General features: G+C 36.6%; 1 protein-coding gene across 1 annotated transcript in view; it reads right to left on the bottom strand.

The window, feature by feature from the left end:
* Positions 1 to 678: 678 nt before the first annotated feature.
* LOC100160448 overlaps positions 679 to 19,168 on the bottom strand; it is a 120,559-nt gene continuing 102,069 nt past the window's right edge. The window contains exons 6-7 of the mRNA XM_001943700.5: positions 3,646 to 4,141; positions 679 to 1,800 (exon numbers count right to left, since the gene is read on the bottom strand). Of these exons, the coding sequence (XP_001943735.2) occupies positions 1,715 to 1,800; positions 3,646 to 4,141 (582 nt within the window). The 3' untranslated portion in view covers positions 679 to 1,714. The remainder of the gene's footprint in view (positions 1,801 to 3,645; positions 4,142 to 19,168) is intronic.

Here is a 19,168-nt window from a genome sequence, read left to right as displayed (position 1 = left end):
GCACTATTCGCAGCGGGCGTTCGCGGTATACAGTTGACACCGAGAGACGTTTTTTTTAGTCTCACGGGAGTCTTAGGCCGCGGGAGAGGGAGGTAACGAAATTTGATTTGACGTGTATGCTCGCGGGTCTTTCTTTTTTTTTTACCGCGAATTTTTATCCGATCAAAGTATACGCGCACGCAGTATATTAAGCTCCTCTGAAAATCGCGAGGATTTAATGCGGACAACAACGTCATCGGGATTGAAAAAAAAACTCTCAATTTCGAAAAATAAAAACGTCGTCATGCGTTAGTTTTCGATTGAACGCCCACGAATAATATATTATTATTATATTACGCCATATACGTATAAGGTACTCGCGTGGATTTCTGCAAAGGTGTTGGTGGATGACGATAAGTGCTCGTCGTATGATTAAATGTTGTGTGTGTATGTGTGTGTGTATAGCTGCTATGATTATATTATTTTAATATTTCGTTTGCCGTTTTCGTGCGATAATATTATGACGTTTACCTTCGTCGGTACCGCGTACGATATTTTGCACTTATAAGCTATTATAGGACGCTGTCGTGATTGGCTTCTTGAGCATGGGTTCCCTTTTTGTTTTGATAAACGATAATAATATTAAACTCACCTCGTTGACGATTGAAGAAATAAAATATACACAAAATACACGACATATGCAATAAAATTTGTATTTATAATTTTTATTCAATTATTCACTTAACACATAGTATCAACTTACATCGATTAAAATAATAATTAATAATACATGCCACTGCTATGTACAATAATATTACAGAATAATAATAATAATAATGATAATAATATATTATGATATTTTAAGTCAAACAACGTTATACTTTAAAATAAAAAAGCGTTTTATTGTTAAAAATCGGTGACAATAAAAATTAGCACATATAATATAACTAAGAGCAAAATAAAATAAAAAATAATGATAAAAAATAAATTCACAATGTTATTACAATTTTACGTGAAATAAATTACCTTTCTGTTTGGTAATAGATAATGGAAACCGTTAAAGTACGTCAAAAGATATTAACCGAGAATATTATGTCCGATATAAAATAATAATAATTATTATTATATTATATTGTGAAGCGATTCAATAGTGAGTTGACATATTGATTCTTATTTTTATTAAAATGTAACGTATTATTATAATATTTATATTATATTATTCACATGACTAGATAACGTGCAGTATAACACGAGACGTCGTATACCGAAAAAAAACACACGAATTTGATTTGTTTTAACTTTGATGGTTTCCTTTTTGTTTAATTTTTTTTTTTCTTTTTTACAATTCATTAATATCATATTATTATAATATAACTGTGGGGAATTTACGCCTCGCGATAAATAATAATAATATTATAATAGTCATCGTATGTACACCGTGTAATTATAGGATAAAATGTACAACGAGATTTTCATATAATATATATATATATACAACACAAATATTTATACAAAACAAAATAGATTAAGGGGGGGGGGGGGCAAAAACATTGGTTATTAGGACTCCGGTGAAACGAAACGGTATATAACACCTATACCATAAACATATAATAATATATCGGCAGCGCCGGGACAACGACGGCCGCGACGTATGAAGGACTGTACGCGCGCGACACCCAATAATGTTACAATATAATATTATACCTAATTAATTATTAATATAATATAATATTTTTTAATGCCGGACGTGCGTCACGGTCGGTTGTTCTTGCTGCGATGCGGCGTCCTCGTCGAGCAGTTGATGGGACCTCCGACAGCGGCCTGCAAAACAAATACGACAAACGAATAAGTTTCCGTGCACGACTAATTAATTATAATCACATTATTATTAGAAGGGGTCGGGAAAAATACTGCACGTGATTTAAAACGATTTCGTTTCCAAGTCCAGAAAAGTCATACGCCACTTCGGACCCGCCGCCACTGAATTTCGCGGGTTCCGAAGCGCGGGCGCGTAATAATTTACCGGGTTCACCTGGTTCACCCTCCAAGCATGCGCACTCCGTTGATGTCTTCCTTTAATAATACATTTTTTCAGATTCTGATTTTTTAGAATTTTCAAGTACCTATACGCATACATATAACGACCGTGTTAACATTTTTTATAACCCAATTTAAGGAGTATGGGCCGTGTTTTTTCAAATAAAATCTTTCCCTTTTACTGTTAATAAATATTATGAAGCCGATGATTTTTTTCTTGAACATTTTGATTTGAAATTCAATGTCTACATTTTAATAAGTAACTTCTGAGATGTAAAATTCGTTCTACTATTTATTATTGATAGTCCAAACTTAATATCATTGACCACTTAAACAGACAAACCTTAAACAGGCAACTCAGATTTTGAGAAGCACGCTGCAAATTATTCGGGCTAAATGCCAAATACTGCCCCGTATACTACAGGATTTGGAACACGCAAATGTGTACTTATATTATACGGTTCAATAATACTACCGAACGCGATCAATCCCAACGAGGTTATATTATTTCGGAAGAGATTAACGGACGAAATAATAATAATATATACTGCGGCGTTCGTTAATCGAAGACTGAATAGTCATCTATGGTGAAATTGTTACTTCCGACGAAATACGACCCGAGAAATCGTTTTCGGACGCGCATTTGACCCACACACACTCACACAGTTGTATTCACGTATAGATACCTACTATAGTAATATACTCTCAGTTTTCCCGTCGATTCGTTAAACGATAAGTGCGCAGTATAATTAATACGCACCGCGCTCGTTTTAATCAGTTTTAATTAAATGCCGCAACTGTTTGTAGTAAATATTATGCCACGCTAATGACCGATGGGAGGTAGAGGGGCCTCCCTAGACGTCTTCGTCCTCACCGCGCATATAATAATTAGACGACAACCCTCTCGCGCCGCCGAGTAATTGAACCGGAAAACCCCATACAAAATTTTCGCATCAATCGAGGTCCACGGGTACATGTACCTATTGGGCAGTGGCAGGTAGAGGTGGGTACCTATATATAGCTGTGCAGGTTGGGCACATATATGTATATATAGTTATGTGTACATAGAGGCTTTAAACGTATTATATGTGCGAAAAGGTGCAAAGTTGGACGACGACTACGAAATGAAATCCATATATATAGTACGTTTTCGTGGACTATTTATGTTGAATGCTATATTGCAAACGGTCCAATTTTAAAGGGTTTAATAAGAAGATCATACGCATGTAAGAGCCGTGTGTTTGTGTGCAAATTTGCAAGTTTAGTGAGAAAGAATAACTTTCAGTTATTAAACGTTCTGTTCGCAGAAAAGTTGTTCCCTCTATACATTTGATAGACAAAATGTAATCGGTTTGTTTTGCAGGTACAAAATGTTGAGGGTTCACAAAATGAATTTGAATCCAAAACTCTGGTCGTACGCGAGAGATTTGACAGTAAACCGTCGGAAATGGATTGGAAAATTGGTCGATTTTTTTTTTTATTTTAAACCCCGTCACGACTACAGTGTCTAACCAAAAATGACAACATATACATTATATTATCACTTACGCAATAACTTAATAATAATATTATATTAATTCGCGAGTCATTAATCGACGACGTCCGTCATTAATTAAAATTTAGACTTACCCAAGTATTTGGAAAAGTCCAGGGGTCGGGGCGCGTAGTCCAACAGGGGTGGGCACTCGGCGTCGTCGTGTCGGACCACCTTGTGGAGCGCGGGCGATGCGCCGCCGTTGCTGCGGTAGGCCAGCACGAGGGCCAGCAACATGAACACGGCCACGCCGGCTCCGGCCGCGGCCAACAGCTGCCACTCGGCGTGCCCCAGCCCAGCGGCCACGGCCACGGGTGCCGATAGCTCGGCCGTCACGTCCTCCTCTCCGGCCATCACGGCCACGGTGTCCACCCCGGCTGCTGCCACAACGGCCGCCGCGTCTTCGTCTTCGTCTTCGTTAGCGCCGTCGTCGCTCCAACGGTCCGAAGCAGCCATCTCGGCCACCGCCGCTGCCGCTGTCGTGACTTCCACCGCAGCGGCAGTCGAGTGCACAGCGCTCCTGGTGTCCAACAGCAGCGTTGGACTTGTGGACATTTTCACGGACTCGTCGGCTCCACCCAGCAGAGACACCTGTAACATGACGTAAAGGATCGAGGTTAGCATATTATTGTTATTATGGTTTTTGCGGTCGTCGAGAGCGCGTTGCTTATAAAACCATAATACACACAAAGACAAATAATAATAATAATACACTGCACCACGTCGTGTGTGCGACACCCGTGTTTGTGGTATAAAACACTACAAATAATATACTGCCATTACATTTTTTTTTTTATTGTTTTCCATCGTTATTGCAATAATATAATATACATAGGTACACACACATATAATAATATTATTATAAATGCACTGGATGAATAGCCAAGCATTCACTCAAGCACAATTAGAGTAATTTAGTTATATTATATTCTATGCGTTTACTCAAATTGTGGTTTTTGGAATTTTATTGACCATATTTTTAAACACCTACTTTGACTTTTTTAGCCCATTAATTGAATTATAAGAAGTGTCTTGTTGTGTTGGAAATTCGTACTTATTTAAATTTAAAACACCGCTTTTGTACTGTAAAAAGTAATATTATTGTTAAGCTGATTTATTTGAAAATATTTATGTATATAAATTGAAATTAGAAAAAATGTTATCTGACTAATTAAGCTTTATGTAGGTATTAAGGATAATAGACTTATGAATCATAACTAGGAATAGGTTTAAAATATATTTTAAAATTATATTAATTAATTTTATTAAGTGCCTATATATTTATATATACATATTATTATAGAAAAAAAAAACTGTAATTGGAATTTATTTCCGTAATAAAGAAAATATTATTATTATTATTTACACAGTATAACTTTGCTGTACCTACCCTACCTATAAACAGTAGAGACTAGATTAAATATAAAATATGACATATACTACATATTTGTTATAAAATCGTTAGTTTATAGTTATGGGGCTTATTTAATTAACAAATTAAAGGAAAAAGTGCAATAATTATCTTTTGAAAAAAGATGCTTTTATCACCATATAACACGGTATTGAAATGTATAAGACACTCAAAGTACTTTAAAATATGGTCTTTAATTATAAATAGTTACAAATCTATAACATCAGAATTTGAATAAATGCATCATTAAAAGATAAACGGTGGAGGGTCAGTATGCAAGGTAAATAATCCTGCCCATACATTAATAATATGTTTATGGTATGTTTTAAATCGATTACATCACGCGCACATATACGATTGTACAGAGGATTTTCTGGAACGACTAGAATTGTTTATTTTTTTAATTAACGGATTTACCGTTCCGCCATTAATGCCACCCTGTCGCGTCAAAGCTCTATATACTGCACACACGAGTATTTATTAACAATGTAATTTCGTACATACGGAATTCGATTTGTCGTATTTTCAAATAATATCGATTAAATACGATTTTATCACAGTTCGTTCGGATTATATTTTAATTTTTTAATTTAAATTTCCGCATCGTTATAATTACCACAGAAAATTTGTGTTCAACATTATTTATTCTTATTTTTTTTTTTTAACGAAAATTGCGTGTTTATTGTTATCATGGACGATTGTTTGGCTAGCAGTCGCGTGTGATATAGCTAAATAGATTAAAAAACATAATGAACTCCTTTTGGAGATTACAAACTGTAGTTTTGGACATTATAAAGAAAGTTCTTAAAAAAATATATCCCATTTTCTTTTTAATAACGACCACGCGTACCATATATTTATTTCTGCTTTTCGCAGGGTATAATAATGCGCGAGTGTGGTAATGGAAAATGTTAGCGTCCCACCGAGTAGCCGTTATACACACACACACACACCCCACGTATGTATAAAATGTGATATACATATACACAGAACATTCTTAAATAGCCGTTATAGATGTCGGCGAGTCGTAAAAAAGTTATTATATGCTTAAATATTTTTCTACACTGTAAAACACTAATAATAATAAAATGGCGTCTAAAAAACGGAGCTGTGAGGATACTTAAGCTGTTGTGTATATACGCAGAAACGGGAAAATATTTCGCAAAGACGCTCGCCATCCGGAGGCCTGCAATTTTTATCCGTCGGGAACTTATTATGCGTATTTTATTATTTTAACATTGTGTGTATCATCATCCCTGCACCCGACGAAACAGCGAGCGCCATCGGCTGCTGGTGCTGCAGGCCACGCATTTCGACCGATTCTATATTTGCCCAAAGTAGGTATATGCGATGCAACAATATATTATAGAATATCTCTGTCTAAATAATATTATATAAACGAGTAGGAGAAGCTGATGTAGTTTAGTCGGCGTGTAAATCAATTTAGGTATATACGAATAGATATGAGAGCCGTCATACATGCGCAGTCGAAGATGAGATTAGAATTATAAAATAGCTAGGTAGCCTGGTATTAACCACGGATATTCACGCAATAATGTGAAATAATATTCGATGTTTATAGGTATAGTCTAGGTGATAGTACGCGCGGTTAAGTACCACACGAATTATACGATGAGCTGCGTGTTTGGTCAGACATCTTAAAAACATTTCTTCAAGTTTTCATCATATCGATACCCTGTGAACGTCACGCACGAGAGCCGGCCAACCATCGTTTTATACTGTCCGAATTCATTATTCGTACTTCGGGGAGGTCACTCGAGGATAGACGAGCTCGTCTCATTTGCCGGACGTTCATCCGAAACCCGATGATGATAATAATAATATATACATCACGTGGAAAATCGTATAGCGCGGCCATGTTTCTAGGTTATGAGAAAAAAAACCCATTGGACGACGATGAATTCGCTATAATTAATACGGCTTCGAGTTTTAATACAGAGCATAAATTGCTTGTTAGGAAAAAAAAAACAAAAAAAAAATTTAAAACGATTTTAATTTAATTAACACGGTTCGTGTGTTTTCTAAGCACGAAGGTTAATTATAATTGTCTATTCTTTTTGTGTTTTAATGTGTTCCGGCGCTCGGAGTATATACGCGGCGGCTCGTATTCCAAAATGATTTGTCATTCCGAACGCCTTCTTTTAATTACTGACAGCAAGTGGAGCAACAAAAATATATAAAAACTATATATAGTTATATAACTATATATAATACACACACACACAATTCATCTTGTTCTCTACGCGTATGTACATGTTGCGTTCATTTTCGTCGGATGAGAAGTTAGAAGAACAATACCTATTATTATAGTTTGAACGCTGCAATGACCACGACCGTATTATTTCTATTCATCGCGAATACGTTTCGCGCTTTCAACATTGACTATCATTATATAATTATTTGCATTTTCACAGACACTGCTGCAGCTATATATACACAAAAACTTTGTGTAGATACCCTATCATGTTTTAGCGATAACTGCTGCGCAGCAGTTTCATTTGGATAACATTTTTTTTTATTTGAAAAAAAAACGCTTAATAACTATGCGACAATAACAAAAACAAAAAAAAAAATCTATAATAATATATAATTTATCATCGACTGCTCTTTATTGCGATTATAACTGTTGTGCAACAACCGTACTGTTTTATACCTTATAGTTAAAACACGCAAAACACTATATAATAATATTATTATATAATATTGGGTTGAAAAAATACGACGAAAAACGACGAAATGACGGGCGTGCACATGTATACGGCGTAGTCTTGTACGTTCGAAATTATTGCGAATTAGGTCCCGGAAACGATTCATTCGCTGCAGGCTTGTGAAAACTGACAACGTTTCGTACACACATTGCAGATAGGGGATGTGCGCGCGCCCTAAGTAATTACTCGATTAAAAGCGTACTATACTCTTAAGAGCGTTTGTTTAATTTGCAACATGCGCTTCTTATGAAAAGTTACGTTAATTCAGTAACAATTAGCATAATAGTATGTGAATTTCGAGTGAAATTCGCCCGAATTATCAGAGGGTAAAAATTAATACACATTTATCTCTTTCCCTCGCTTGCACAAACAAGAAGGTACGGCGAACATTGCATACCAGCACGGAATATAATATTCACTGAAACAAATAAAAAATAACACTACCGTGGTGTTTCGTTCGTTTTAATATTGAATATTTTGTCTTCGTTTTATATTAATAAAATCATTTTGGCCAAATAAACCGCGATGGCGGCGGCTGCAGTGTTCGATTTACGTAAATCGAAATTAAATTTATACTAACACTGGATATTTGTCAGGAGGGTATAAAAAATGTAAAACAAGTTAAAAAGACTCAAGTGGGCGACTTCGACCAGTAGACAGTGAACGTAATAATATATCAACACAATAAAATGAAAAATTCCCAAAAATGAGAAAAGAAATTGAAAAAGTTTTTGGAGGCTAAAGTTCCTCTTTTATAATACTTCTTAATGATATTTATAACGGAGTTACGGGGGTTGTCAAAAGAACGAAGAATTTCCAATTTTACGAGCCATTTAACGTCCTTTTCCCCGGCGTACACTTTTTCTGTTTTTTTTTTTTTTTGTTCTACCGTTGGAAATCCGTTAATACGTCACCCCGAGGGCCAGAAGTTAATAACAAAGAGAAAGTGAAAAAAAAGTGACACCGTGGTGGGTTTTTATACTGCAGCGGGGAAAATGTTGGAAGTAGCCGAGTGGAAAAATGAGAGATTCTCTGCCAGTGGTTAGACGCCGTTGCGTGAATGGGTACGGGGGTTAGAGGAGGATAGAATAAATGATCGAAAATCCCGACGAATCAGGAAACACACTTAAGCCGGACCCAATTTCAGACCTGCAAAACCAACGGCAAATCGATATACGAGCGCGGGATCCTTAAGCTTTTAGAGGTCTGAAATTGTTTCCGTGTACGATCAGCGGGATAGATATACACGTATCCACATACATATATATATTACATATACTGCACTTATATATACAGTATATAAGTTCGAAATGGCGTGTAAAAAAGAAAGAAAAAAAACAGTTGACCCAAATCGTTTAGCTATTTAAATTTTTATATACAATTCGATTAGGATAGATATACATTATGCGTAATACGCGTACATATATACTTATCGACATGGTATACGCGAACATCGTTACTATATAGTCGCGAGCAGTGTACATCATAAACGGTAAAACATGTAATATAGGTATATATTTATCATATATTATTATATTATATACTGAACTGAAAATTGTTTTCTTTCTTCGTTTAAAGTGTTTAAACTATCATATATATCTGCTAAGCGATTAAGCCTACATATTATATTGGACCTTTATAACGGGTGTAATATATATAATACTACATAAATGAATACCAGCATATACGTATACAAGAACGTGTGACGCATTATATATATAGCAACGCATGGTCGCACATATATTATATGATATGCGATGTATAATTTCGACTACCAATAGCGACTTTAAGCTATTTATGAAGAGACAGCCATTGGTGCCGAGTCGACGGGGCGTCCAAGTTTTGGAAAATTAATATCGCGAGCTCAATTTCAGACGTATTCTGTCGGGAGGGTTGTTAAGAACCAGCAGGAGGCCAATTTCGAACTTTAACTACTCAACGGGTTTATTTCACTATAGGGTAACAACACGGCTATATAGCAGTGTAGTTATTAGTTGTTACTTATTAGTTATTGCCATTATTCGAACTTGATACGAATTGGTTTCCAAATCCATATTATATAATATATTTTTATTTATTAGGTATTATTGTTTATATATAATTGGGCGGCCAGCGGTCATCGTTTTAATTAATTTACGACAGTGCGATAATATGCTTGCTGAGTTGTTCTCCTTCGCACAATCAATCGATTAAATACTGCACATTTACACAGCAGTTGGGTAGGCCTGAGTGTAATATCGAGTTATATCGATTTCGGGCATAAGCGGACCTACATAAAAAAAAATGACTGATTTCAAAAAACCACGTTAAAATTTATTTGTCCCATATACATAATTATATAGTATACATATACCTATATAATACCGACTTTAACGACCCTGCTGCTGCACTCGGGCGATACGGTGGTGTCGTCTGCAGTCGTGTGGACGGGGAGGCCAAGCCACCCCTCGACGCGCAAAACGGCGCGGCGATTCTCCCCCCCCCCCAAAAAAAAAACATGGTTGTCGTCCGCAGCATAGTCTTGCGGGGAAGGACGCAATAATATATAAATATATATATAGTGTGTGTGTAATGTGTATAGTATTACACCACATTTATATTATATTATAAAAGCAAGTGACCGTACTGTGGTGCGGCGTGGCCATTACAGAGGACCCGATGGGCGGTACCGGAAGTCACGTGCAGTAACCGCGGTGCAATGTGTAATGACGTACTATAATATAATGAGTATACATCGCGCTGCAGAGTGGTAGGCCGCAATAATATAATATTGTCGGTGCAGCATACCACCGAGTGCTGTACGTATATTATGTTATGCATCCCTAAAACTACCCGAGAAGGAAGACCGTTGCACAGGCGTTAGGCACATTCGATAAGGATGTACATACGAATATAATATTTTGACGCAATATGTTTTACGTCTTATATTATTATTGGTTCGCACATCCGAAGTCGGTTTCACCTGTCAGAGTCCACACTGTCTATGCAAGCGTATAAAAAACATGCGCCGGCAGGTTTTCGTTGACCGGAAGGCTGGATAAGGGGCCGCCCAGGGTCCGGACTCCAACCCCCCCCCCTCCTGGACACACATGCCGCTCGATCCATTTTTAAATAATTTTTTTTAACTAGTCAATATTAAACAGATACCTTCTTTTGCTGACCAATGGTTTGCATCCGGTCCAAACGAATAATAGTTATATTTACCGTACAGCAGTCGGCGACCCTATACATAAATAATACACAATTTCAACCCCAAATAAAATTCCAAATTAGACCCCTATGGTAATACCTAGCTACGGTGTGTCCAAGCAAATAATCGCACAGAAACGCGGTCGGAAAACTGTTCACGGATTGGGGATAGGACGAGACCTTGGAATTTATTGGTGTATCGATAGGCTGAGAGATTTTCCGGGAGAGGTGTTGATAAACGTACCTATATTATATAGATAGGTATCAGGCTGGCTATATTTTAACATGGTTACCGTTGGCCCGGTACCAAGGGTTTTCGTCGGATTCGCAAACGTTCAGCGACAAATTAAACTTAACTCCATCGGCCGACGACGTCGACTGCAGTTCGCATGGGTTTAGGACCGATTGTATTATTATTATTATTATATCATCATCACTGCGTTATTGTCTGTCTGTGGTATAATATCGAATTTCGAGTACAAAACAAATACGACCGGGTTCGTAAACAAATAACAATAATCCGCAGCGGTCCGAAAAACGTCTAATACCGGAGTCGGCACTCGACGGAAAAATCGACTGAAAAGATTTCCGATAGTGTGGAGTCTTAAAGTATTATTATAAACTTTGGTTTTATCGAATATCGTATGCGCGCGCACGCGACCGTGCTCATAGCTCGCATAGTGGTTATACCACATATTATTGTCATATTGATAATAACTATACCTAACCGTGGTTATGTAGGTAAATAGGTACGCGAATTTTATATACCAATAGGTAATCATATCATCTTCGTCGGAAACGTTTCTGTACATAATTGACCACTTATAAATGTAAAATATATTATTATAAGGCCGTCGAGGGCATCATCGGTGTGGCCCCGAGACGTTACGGTATAGTATTTTAATAGGGTTTGCGTCTAGCTCAACGAGGGTGGCGGTGGAGGAGACGGATACGGCTGTTTTCGTACACGGTGTATAATATCACTATACTGTATATCAGCTCAATAATCTGTGATGGACTAACCGACCGGGAAAACAGTCGAAACCTCACACAGATTTTCGGTGTCCCGAAACGTCGGGGTCCTTCCGGGCCGATCGATAATCCGTTATCGTTTGCTGTGCGGCACCGCGTGCGTAATTCGGTTTTTGATTTTCTCGGATCCCGCATTTGTACAATGCCGCTCGCAATACAGTACGCAGGGACACAGAAGTATTGTTGTATTATACTATATTATTACTGCTATTATGTGCTACACAGCCCGGCTGACCCAAAAACCGATAACGATACGGTTTGGAACAATATAACGTCCCGATAACGTATATATATATTATTTTAATAGGACATATCGTATTTGAGGTATATAGGTACCTATGTTAAGTTGCAGGCATTATTGCACGTGTAATCTTTGGTTTGCCGTATACTCGTTAGAAATATTATTATTACGTATAGGCTATAACCCATTTTTGTATTTTTAACATTGAACGTTGTACAGCCAAGTACACAGCAATTAGTACAACTGCAGTCTGAAATTCTGTTATTTGGAACTAGACCCCTCACAAAAACTGGGACACAATTTCCAGCAAGTCCAAACCGTTGGATAGTTTTGTCTTTGTAGGGATCCGAGACAATCGTAACGCAATATAGCCGTGAAGTCGTCGTTACAAATACCAATGATAAAAAGCTGGGTTCGAACTATTTCTAACAATATTTCCAACAACGCGACCAACCAATCAATATGCAGATTGTTGGAACCAAATTTTTTGTAATGCTAACTTTATGTGCCACCTGCTATGATTAGTCATTATTAATAGTTATTGTTATAGTTTTTCATCGTTCCGGGTTCCTATGAATTATACGACGTATGGTCGTCGACACTTGCGGCTTGGGAGCTAGTGATATATCGTATTATATTATTGTTATCGATACGAACCGCATCACAGTCGTCCTGGCTACCGAATCGTACAATTATCGTATCATTATAATATGAATATATATATATCGCAGGCTGCATTCCTCTCTGAGCGTCCGGTGCAGTACGTGCGCACAGGACGCACCTCGTTTTCTTTACACACCGCGACGATTATCCGGCGACCGACTTCCGTTTTATTCCCCGACGACCACGATCAAGACGACGATTATAATAACATGACCGCATATGCGTACACCGATCTATACGCGTATCGGAAAACCGTCGTCGTCATGTTAGGTAGGTACGTCGGAAAATTAAATATGTGGGCGCTGCGACGTGTAAGAATGCGCTGTGAGTGCGACCCCTTTATAGACATCCGAAAAGCCGCCGCCGACGATATACGCTATAAGTATGTATAATATTATTATGGTGTTGTTCCCACGCGGCGGCCGTTCCACTCACACGATTTCCACGGCCGACCTGGAAAACCTTTTCTTGCCGTACGCACTAGCGCGGCCCATATAATATAGGTGTATAATATCTGACAATATTATGATCATTGACCTAACCTTTATCCGCGGCGTTCGAGTAATAATATATCAATTTATAGCGTTAAAAACGGTTTTCGATCAGTATATACCAGCTATACGGTATAATAATAATAATATATTATATTATTAAAATGTATCGCCATTTCCCAAGGAAGCGAATCGATATAATCTTTCAGTATAATATTGTGATTAGTGCTGAGTGATCAACATCAGTGTATTTGTAGTGATCGACCTATTTATAAAAAATATATTATAATATTTCGTCGGGTACTATAGTATAGGAAGGACGCGGATTTGTAATAAATGTATATACTTGTGAGTATGTTTTTTTTTATACTATATACCGCATCGGTAGAACTCGCACGACCTATGCGGTAATACATAATATAATACGTCGTCTGTACATACGTCGGCTAACGTCAACGCCGAGTCGTCTATTTATTTATTTTTTAAAGCACGTACTATATAAATGTATACGTATAATATGTCTCAGGCTGGCGTCTCGCGGTGGTTCGTAGTCCGGATTTATTGACTTCAGAAAAACGCGTATATTCAACGTCAGGGTGGAGTAAAAATAATGTCCTATATACTCCTATTTGTATGACCTGTCATCGCCTGGGAATTCACATTCCGCGACCGAGTCCCTACGGCACTGAAAAACATGGAATCAACGCATTCGGAACATTGTCGTCGTCGCCGTTTTGAACGCGGACGAGGCGAACGCGCAAACGCGAAATCTAAGACAACGACGTTTTTCCGATGTTAATTTGGAGCTCTCAACATCGATGTGTAATATAATTGACATTAGTCATTACAAGACGTTTACGACACGTAGGTACATCAGTCTATTATAATATATTATTATTACTATTATTGTATTGGAGGTTAAAGGAGAGCGAAACCCGTCCAATAATAATAATAATAATAATAATGGCGTAAAGAGCAGCGCCGCTTCATTAAACAAACATAAAGTAAAATCTTTTCTTATCGCGCGAATACTTTTATTTATTTTGCGCGTCTGGCGGAAGATTTCGACTTGCTTTAAGTGCTTTTCGCTTGCGAAACAAAATTAATAGGGAAAATGGAAACGGCGCAGAGTCGGTTTTATTTATATTCCTCTTTATTTTTTCTCCTCCCGTAAGTAGCGTGAATGCGATTAATTTTCGAAAAAGCTTAAATAGTAGCTGATATTGTTACGGTGTATATATAGGTACGCTCAGCAGCCTACGGTGATATGTAGAGGTATAATCAGTATTAGTCTCCAACCGTATCGTCTCTCACATGCACGATTCACACGCGGTGCTTGCTGGTAAAATGCAAAATAATAATATTATAATATTATACAAATACTATTTTCGTATTAAACAATGTTATATATATAATATTATGCTTGGTAAGAATATTTAGCGCGGCGTCGTTCGCGTTTAGCGAAATAAGAGCTACTAATTAACGTAACGGAATAAAGTAAATTAATGTCAAAGAACAGTATATACTATATAGTCTATACATTATACATATATATAATATATATACAATATACATTATAATATATTATGTATTTTATACATATATAATATAATATATATATATATATTTACACACACATATACACTCTCACGCGCGTTTAATGTATATCGCGCGGACGGGCAACGGACTGTATCTGCGCAGCGCACCGTACATTTAAATTAGATTCCGAGCCCATCAGCGAGTCCCTTAAGCCGTCGCAGTGGTTCATTAAAGTTAAATTGCATTTCACTCCACCCCTCCCCCTACCCCGCCACCGCTGCATCGACTGTTTGTATCTTACCGCCCCTGCCCATCGCCACTCACCACCCCCGCACCGGGTCCTCGTTGTCGGTCCGATCTTATGTTTCGGGTCTCGGTGACCTTATGGTGGGTGTGTGCGAGTGTGCGAGTTTAGCCTACCCGAAAACACACAAATCCGTACTCACACGCACGCACGGCGCTTACGTCTCCGTGACAATGTAATTAAATTGTCTCTGTCAGCCCCGCCGCCGCGGCCACTGTTATAGCTGCTGCTGCTGTTGGTGGACCACGAAATTAAAATTCTATAAATACCGCGATAATACGTGTTGGACGTCGGCACTGCGGTAGGTGCGCGTGTCAGCAAAATAATAATAACAAAACATAGGTACATGTCACATGTAATTATCATACGATTATTTTATTATACGTAATGTAATGTATAATCACAGGAGTTATATGATTTACCTGTTTCATAATGTTCAAATAGTGCAAATACAGAAGGTCTTAGCACCCCTCCCCCACCATCCCCTGCAAATTCAATTTTTATTTATCAGATTTGTCTGAAATGAAGAAGCCAATACAAAATATATTTTCATGATACTATATCTTTATCGACCCCTTCTATAGATTATTGCGTACCTTAATCAATTTATTGTATTCCAATCACAATTGATTGTGTTTAAATATTTAAAATTATATTTCGATTTTCAATTTTAAGAATTTTTTTTTAAAAAAATTAACAGTTAAGTATGTTAACTTTTACAATAATAGTTCTGGAAAACAATCAACGATCTAACATTTTTACAGAAAATATATTTTACAATTCACACAAATTGCCTCTCAAATACTCCTAGGAAAATTACAATAGACATCGGTAGGGTGGTTGTAGCTATTTGGCCATTCGTACCTATATGCATACTATATAGGATGAGTACGGAAAACACCATTGGATTTGTCACAGTGTCACTCTTAATTGAAACATTCAAATATTTACCTATTAAATAATTAGGTATAATGATAATTATAGTATATACAATAGATATCGTAGTATTATTATCCGGACTCAGTTCTTTTAACATTGTATGTGTTTAAGTGTTTTTTTACTGAATTTCGTACAGTTACTGGTACATTATTTCTATCGATTCGATTAATGTTCGAGTGACGTATCGAGTTCGCTGAAGTAGAAGTCGTTTTACAAAGTGCAGACGTTTACAAAATGACACTAATTTCACCCTGTTCATCGAGTTATTGTTTTCGACTTTTTTTTCTTTATAGCGCCAACACTATATTTTTCACAACGTTCGGACAAGTACTTCGCCTAGCTAGTATTTTTTTCTCTTTCTTATAAGGTAAATCATTTATTATCTAACAGCAGCTTGTATAAACGTGTGCACACGAAAACTCCTATAGTAACTAGGTATATATATATAGATCGTTTAATAAACCCGAGAAACGAAAAAACAATTTTGCGATAAACATGATAAATGACGTTTTTCAAGTAGCGTGCAGCGTTCAGTTCAGGTGGTCCTCAAAATTTTTGTGTCGGCTCTGTCCAAACACAATAGTCTGCAATGTGACCTACATTTGTCAAGTGCAATTCGTTGCAGCGAAAAATAAATTTCATTCGAACAAAACGTATTTTATAACTCGGGGTTAGAAAGAAAAAAACTCCGGAAGACTTTTGTCAAACGCAACAATAATAATATGAGTTTCTATACAGATTATAATAATAATTATAATTTCCAAGACGTGTCCCTCCTTGAACGACAACAAAAACAACAAAATGACGTAATATAACGCGTAGATACATTTAAACAATAATATAAAGTTTTGTACTTTTTCTGTTTCTCTACTAATCGAAAATCTTCGTCAATTTTCAATAAAAACCGGTTGTGGACGCGTATTTCTATTTTAAAGCTAAAGGAAATCCTATAATTTTTCCGGATAATACGTCGAAGATCTAAGCAACATATTTTACAGTACAAAAAATTGAAATGAGGATTTAGTATTTAAGTTTTTGTCGTACTTACAAAACATAGATTGAAGAAATATCGAGCGCAGTGAATAAAATATTTCAATTTTACATCATCGCATAATATAGTCCTTCGGCAGAACAATCTAGTCGCGTCAGCGTCGGCGACGATCATAAAAAAATATATTATTGTTAGAACATACCAATATAATAATGGTACAAACTGTTTTTCGTGAACGCCGTCCGATCAATATATTATAATAATATTATAGTCGTTTCGAACCCCAACAGACCCCCGTCAACTAAATTATTAATATCAATAGGCACACACACACTGTGGAATACCTTACGTATAAATAAAATATACTATAATATTATAATAATATTATGTATTTATACTTTAATTATCCCTATTAGACATGCCACTCGGTTTTGTGTGCAGACAGATAGGTCGTTTAGACGTGATAAAGTTGGGCCCGTCAGCCATTTGTCATGGACACCGGGACGTAAATCGCGTTCAGTTAAATAATAATATCATATTATTATATTGTTGTACGCGGCGGCGAGGGTGTGTGCGTGTCGTCTTTCCCGCATATATATAATATATTATATACATAGGTATTATACACCGATATAATAATATTACGTGGACGACGGACGCGGTTACCGCGGTACCAGCTATATATACCGCGCCCGGTCACTCGCTCCCGCAATGCACGCCGAGTAGAATATAAACGTCACTGGAAGGCCCAAGTGATAAACAGCTGCTCGAAATGAATAATTTATTAATTTCTCCCTAAGTTCTTAGTGCGTATAATATTATATAGGCGCGCGTGACGGAGAACGTCATTTGCGGGGGTTGACAGGGAATCGGCTAAAAACGCGAACTTATCTAGTCACATGAATAATGCGGTTCAGACACGAACAAAGCGAATCAGAACGAAATAGCATGACAATAATGTAATGGCATTACAATGCGTGGAGGTTTATTTTATTTTTTTCTCCGCGCGCATAATGTCTTTGTCCGCCCGACCCCTTGGCTTAAATATAGAAATGCATTATTTCGTATATTATAACAATATAATAATATTAAATAGACCGCGTGTAAGTTACTGTGCACGCACACATTCGAATATATATATTATATATAATATATATGTGTGATCAGATATGGACGTAAAGACGTAATATTGTACCGCGTAATCAATTCCCGCGGAATGGTCAGAAAATAATGGTACGAAAATAATATACATATAATAATACGATAATAATATATATTACGAGAAGACGTCATCATGAATTCGAGGGGGATCGCGTTTTCGCGTGTCACCCTCGGACGCGGACGGTTTTTGTTATCGGCGGCGGCGGCGATAAACGATCGACTCCGTTCGAAACCTATTACCGCGATGGTCTTGCAAATGAATTAAAAATCCGGTTGAATAATATTGTAATGTATATTGGAAACAACGCATTTATCATATAGACGTGGAACGTCGTTCGGTATAAGACGACTTGCGAGAGCAGATTAGTTATAATGAACAGGGATCAAAATTTCCGAAAAAAATCCGGGTTTTTTCCCGTTTTTTTCGAAAAAATTGAGAAAAAATGGTTTCATTTAAAATTACCGGTAAAATGGTTTTGACGAAAAAAACTGGTTTTTTTCCTGAAAAAATTGAAAAATTGAATGAAAAAAATGGTTTTTTTTCTAAAGAACTGAAAAAGTAATGTATAGTAGAAACAATCTAATAAATAATGATAGTTGATAATCATATTACATACATATTATATATACCATACCTAACTTAAAGTCTTTAGTGGATAAATCTAGAGGATTCTATACTTGATTTATAAATAATTATAATTTGTAATATTAACTACTAAATTACTAACTATTAAGTATTTACTAATTAGTTATTTCTTATTATTTCTTAATATTATTTTATATTGAAATATATATTTAATATATTTTATTACCAACTCACTAATTTTGATAATATACAAACTATCAAATACTAGTCATCACTCAGCATTCACCAGTCACTGTAATTTAATTTATAAACCTATCAGCCAGTTACTATAATACCTTATTA

This window comes from Acyrthosiphon pisum, chromosome A1 (genome assembly GCF_005508785.2).
Source record: "Acyrthosiphon pisum isolate AL4f chromosome A1, pea_aphid_22Mar2018_4r6ur, whole genome shotgun sequence".
Taxonomy (NCBI): domain Eukaryota; kingdom Metazoa; phylum Arthropoda; class Insecta; order Hemiptera; family Aphididae; genus Acyrthosiphon; species Acyrthosiphon pisum.
Note: the sequence above shows the minus strand (reverse complement) of the source record. Positions and strands in the feature narration are given on the sequence as shown.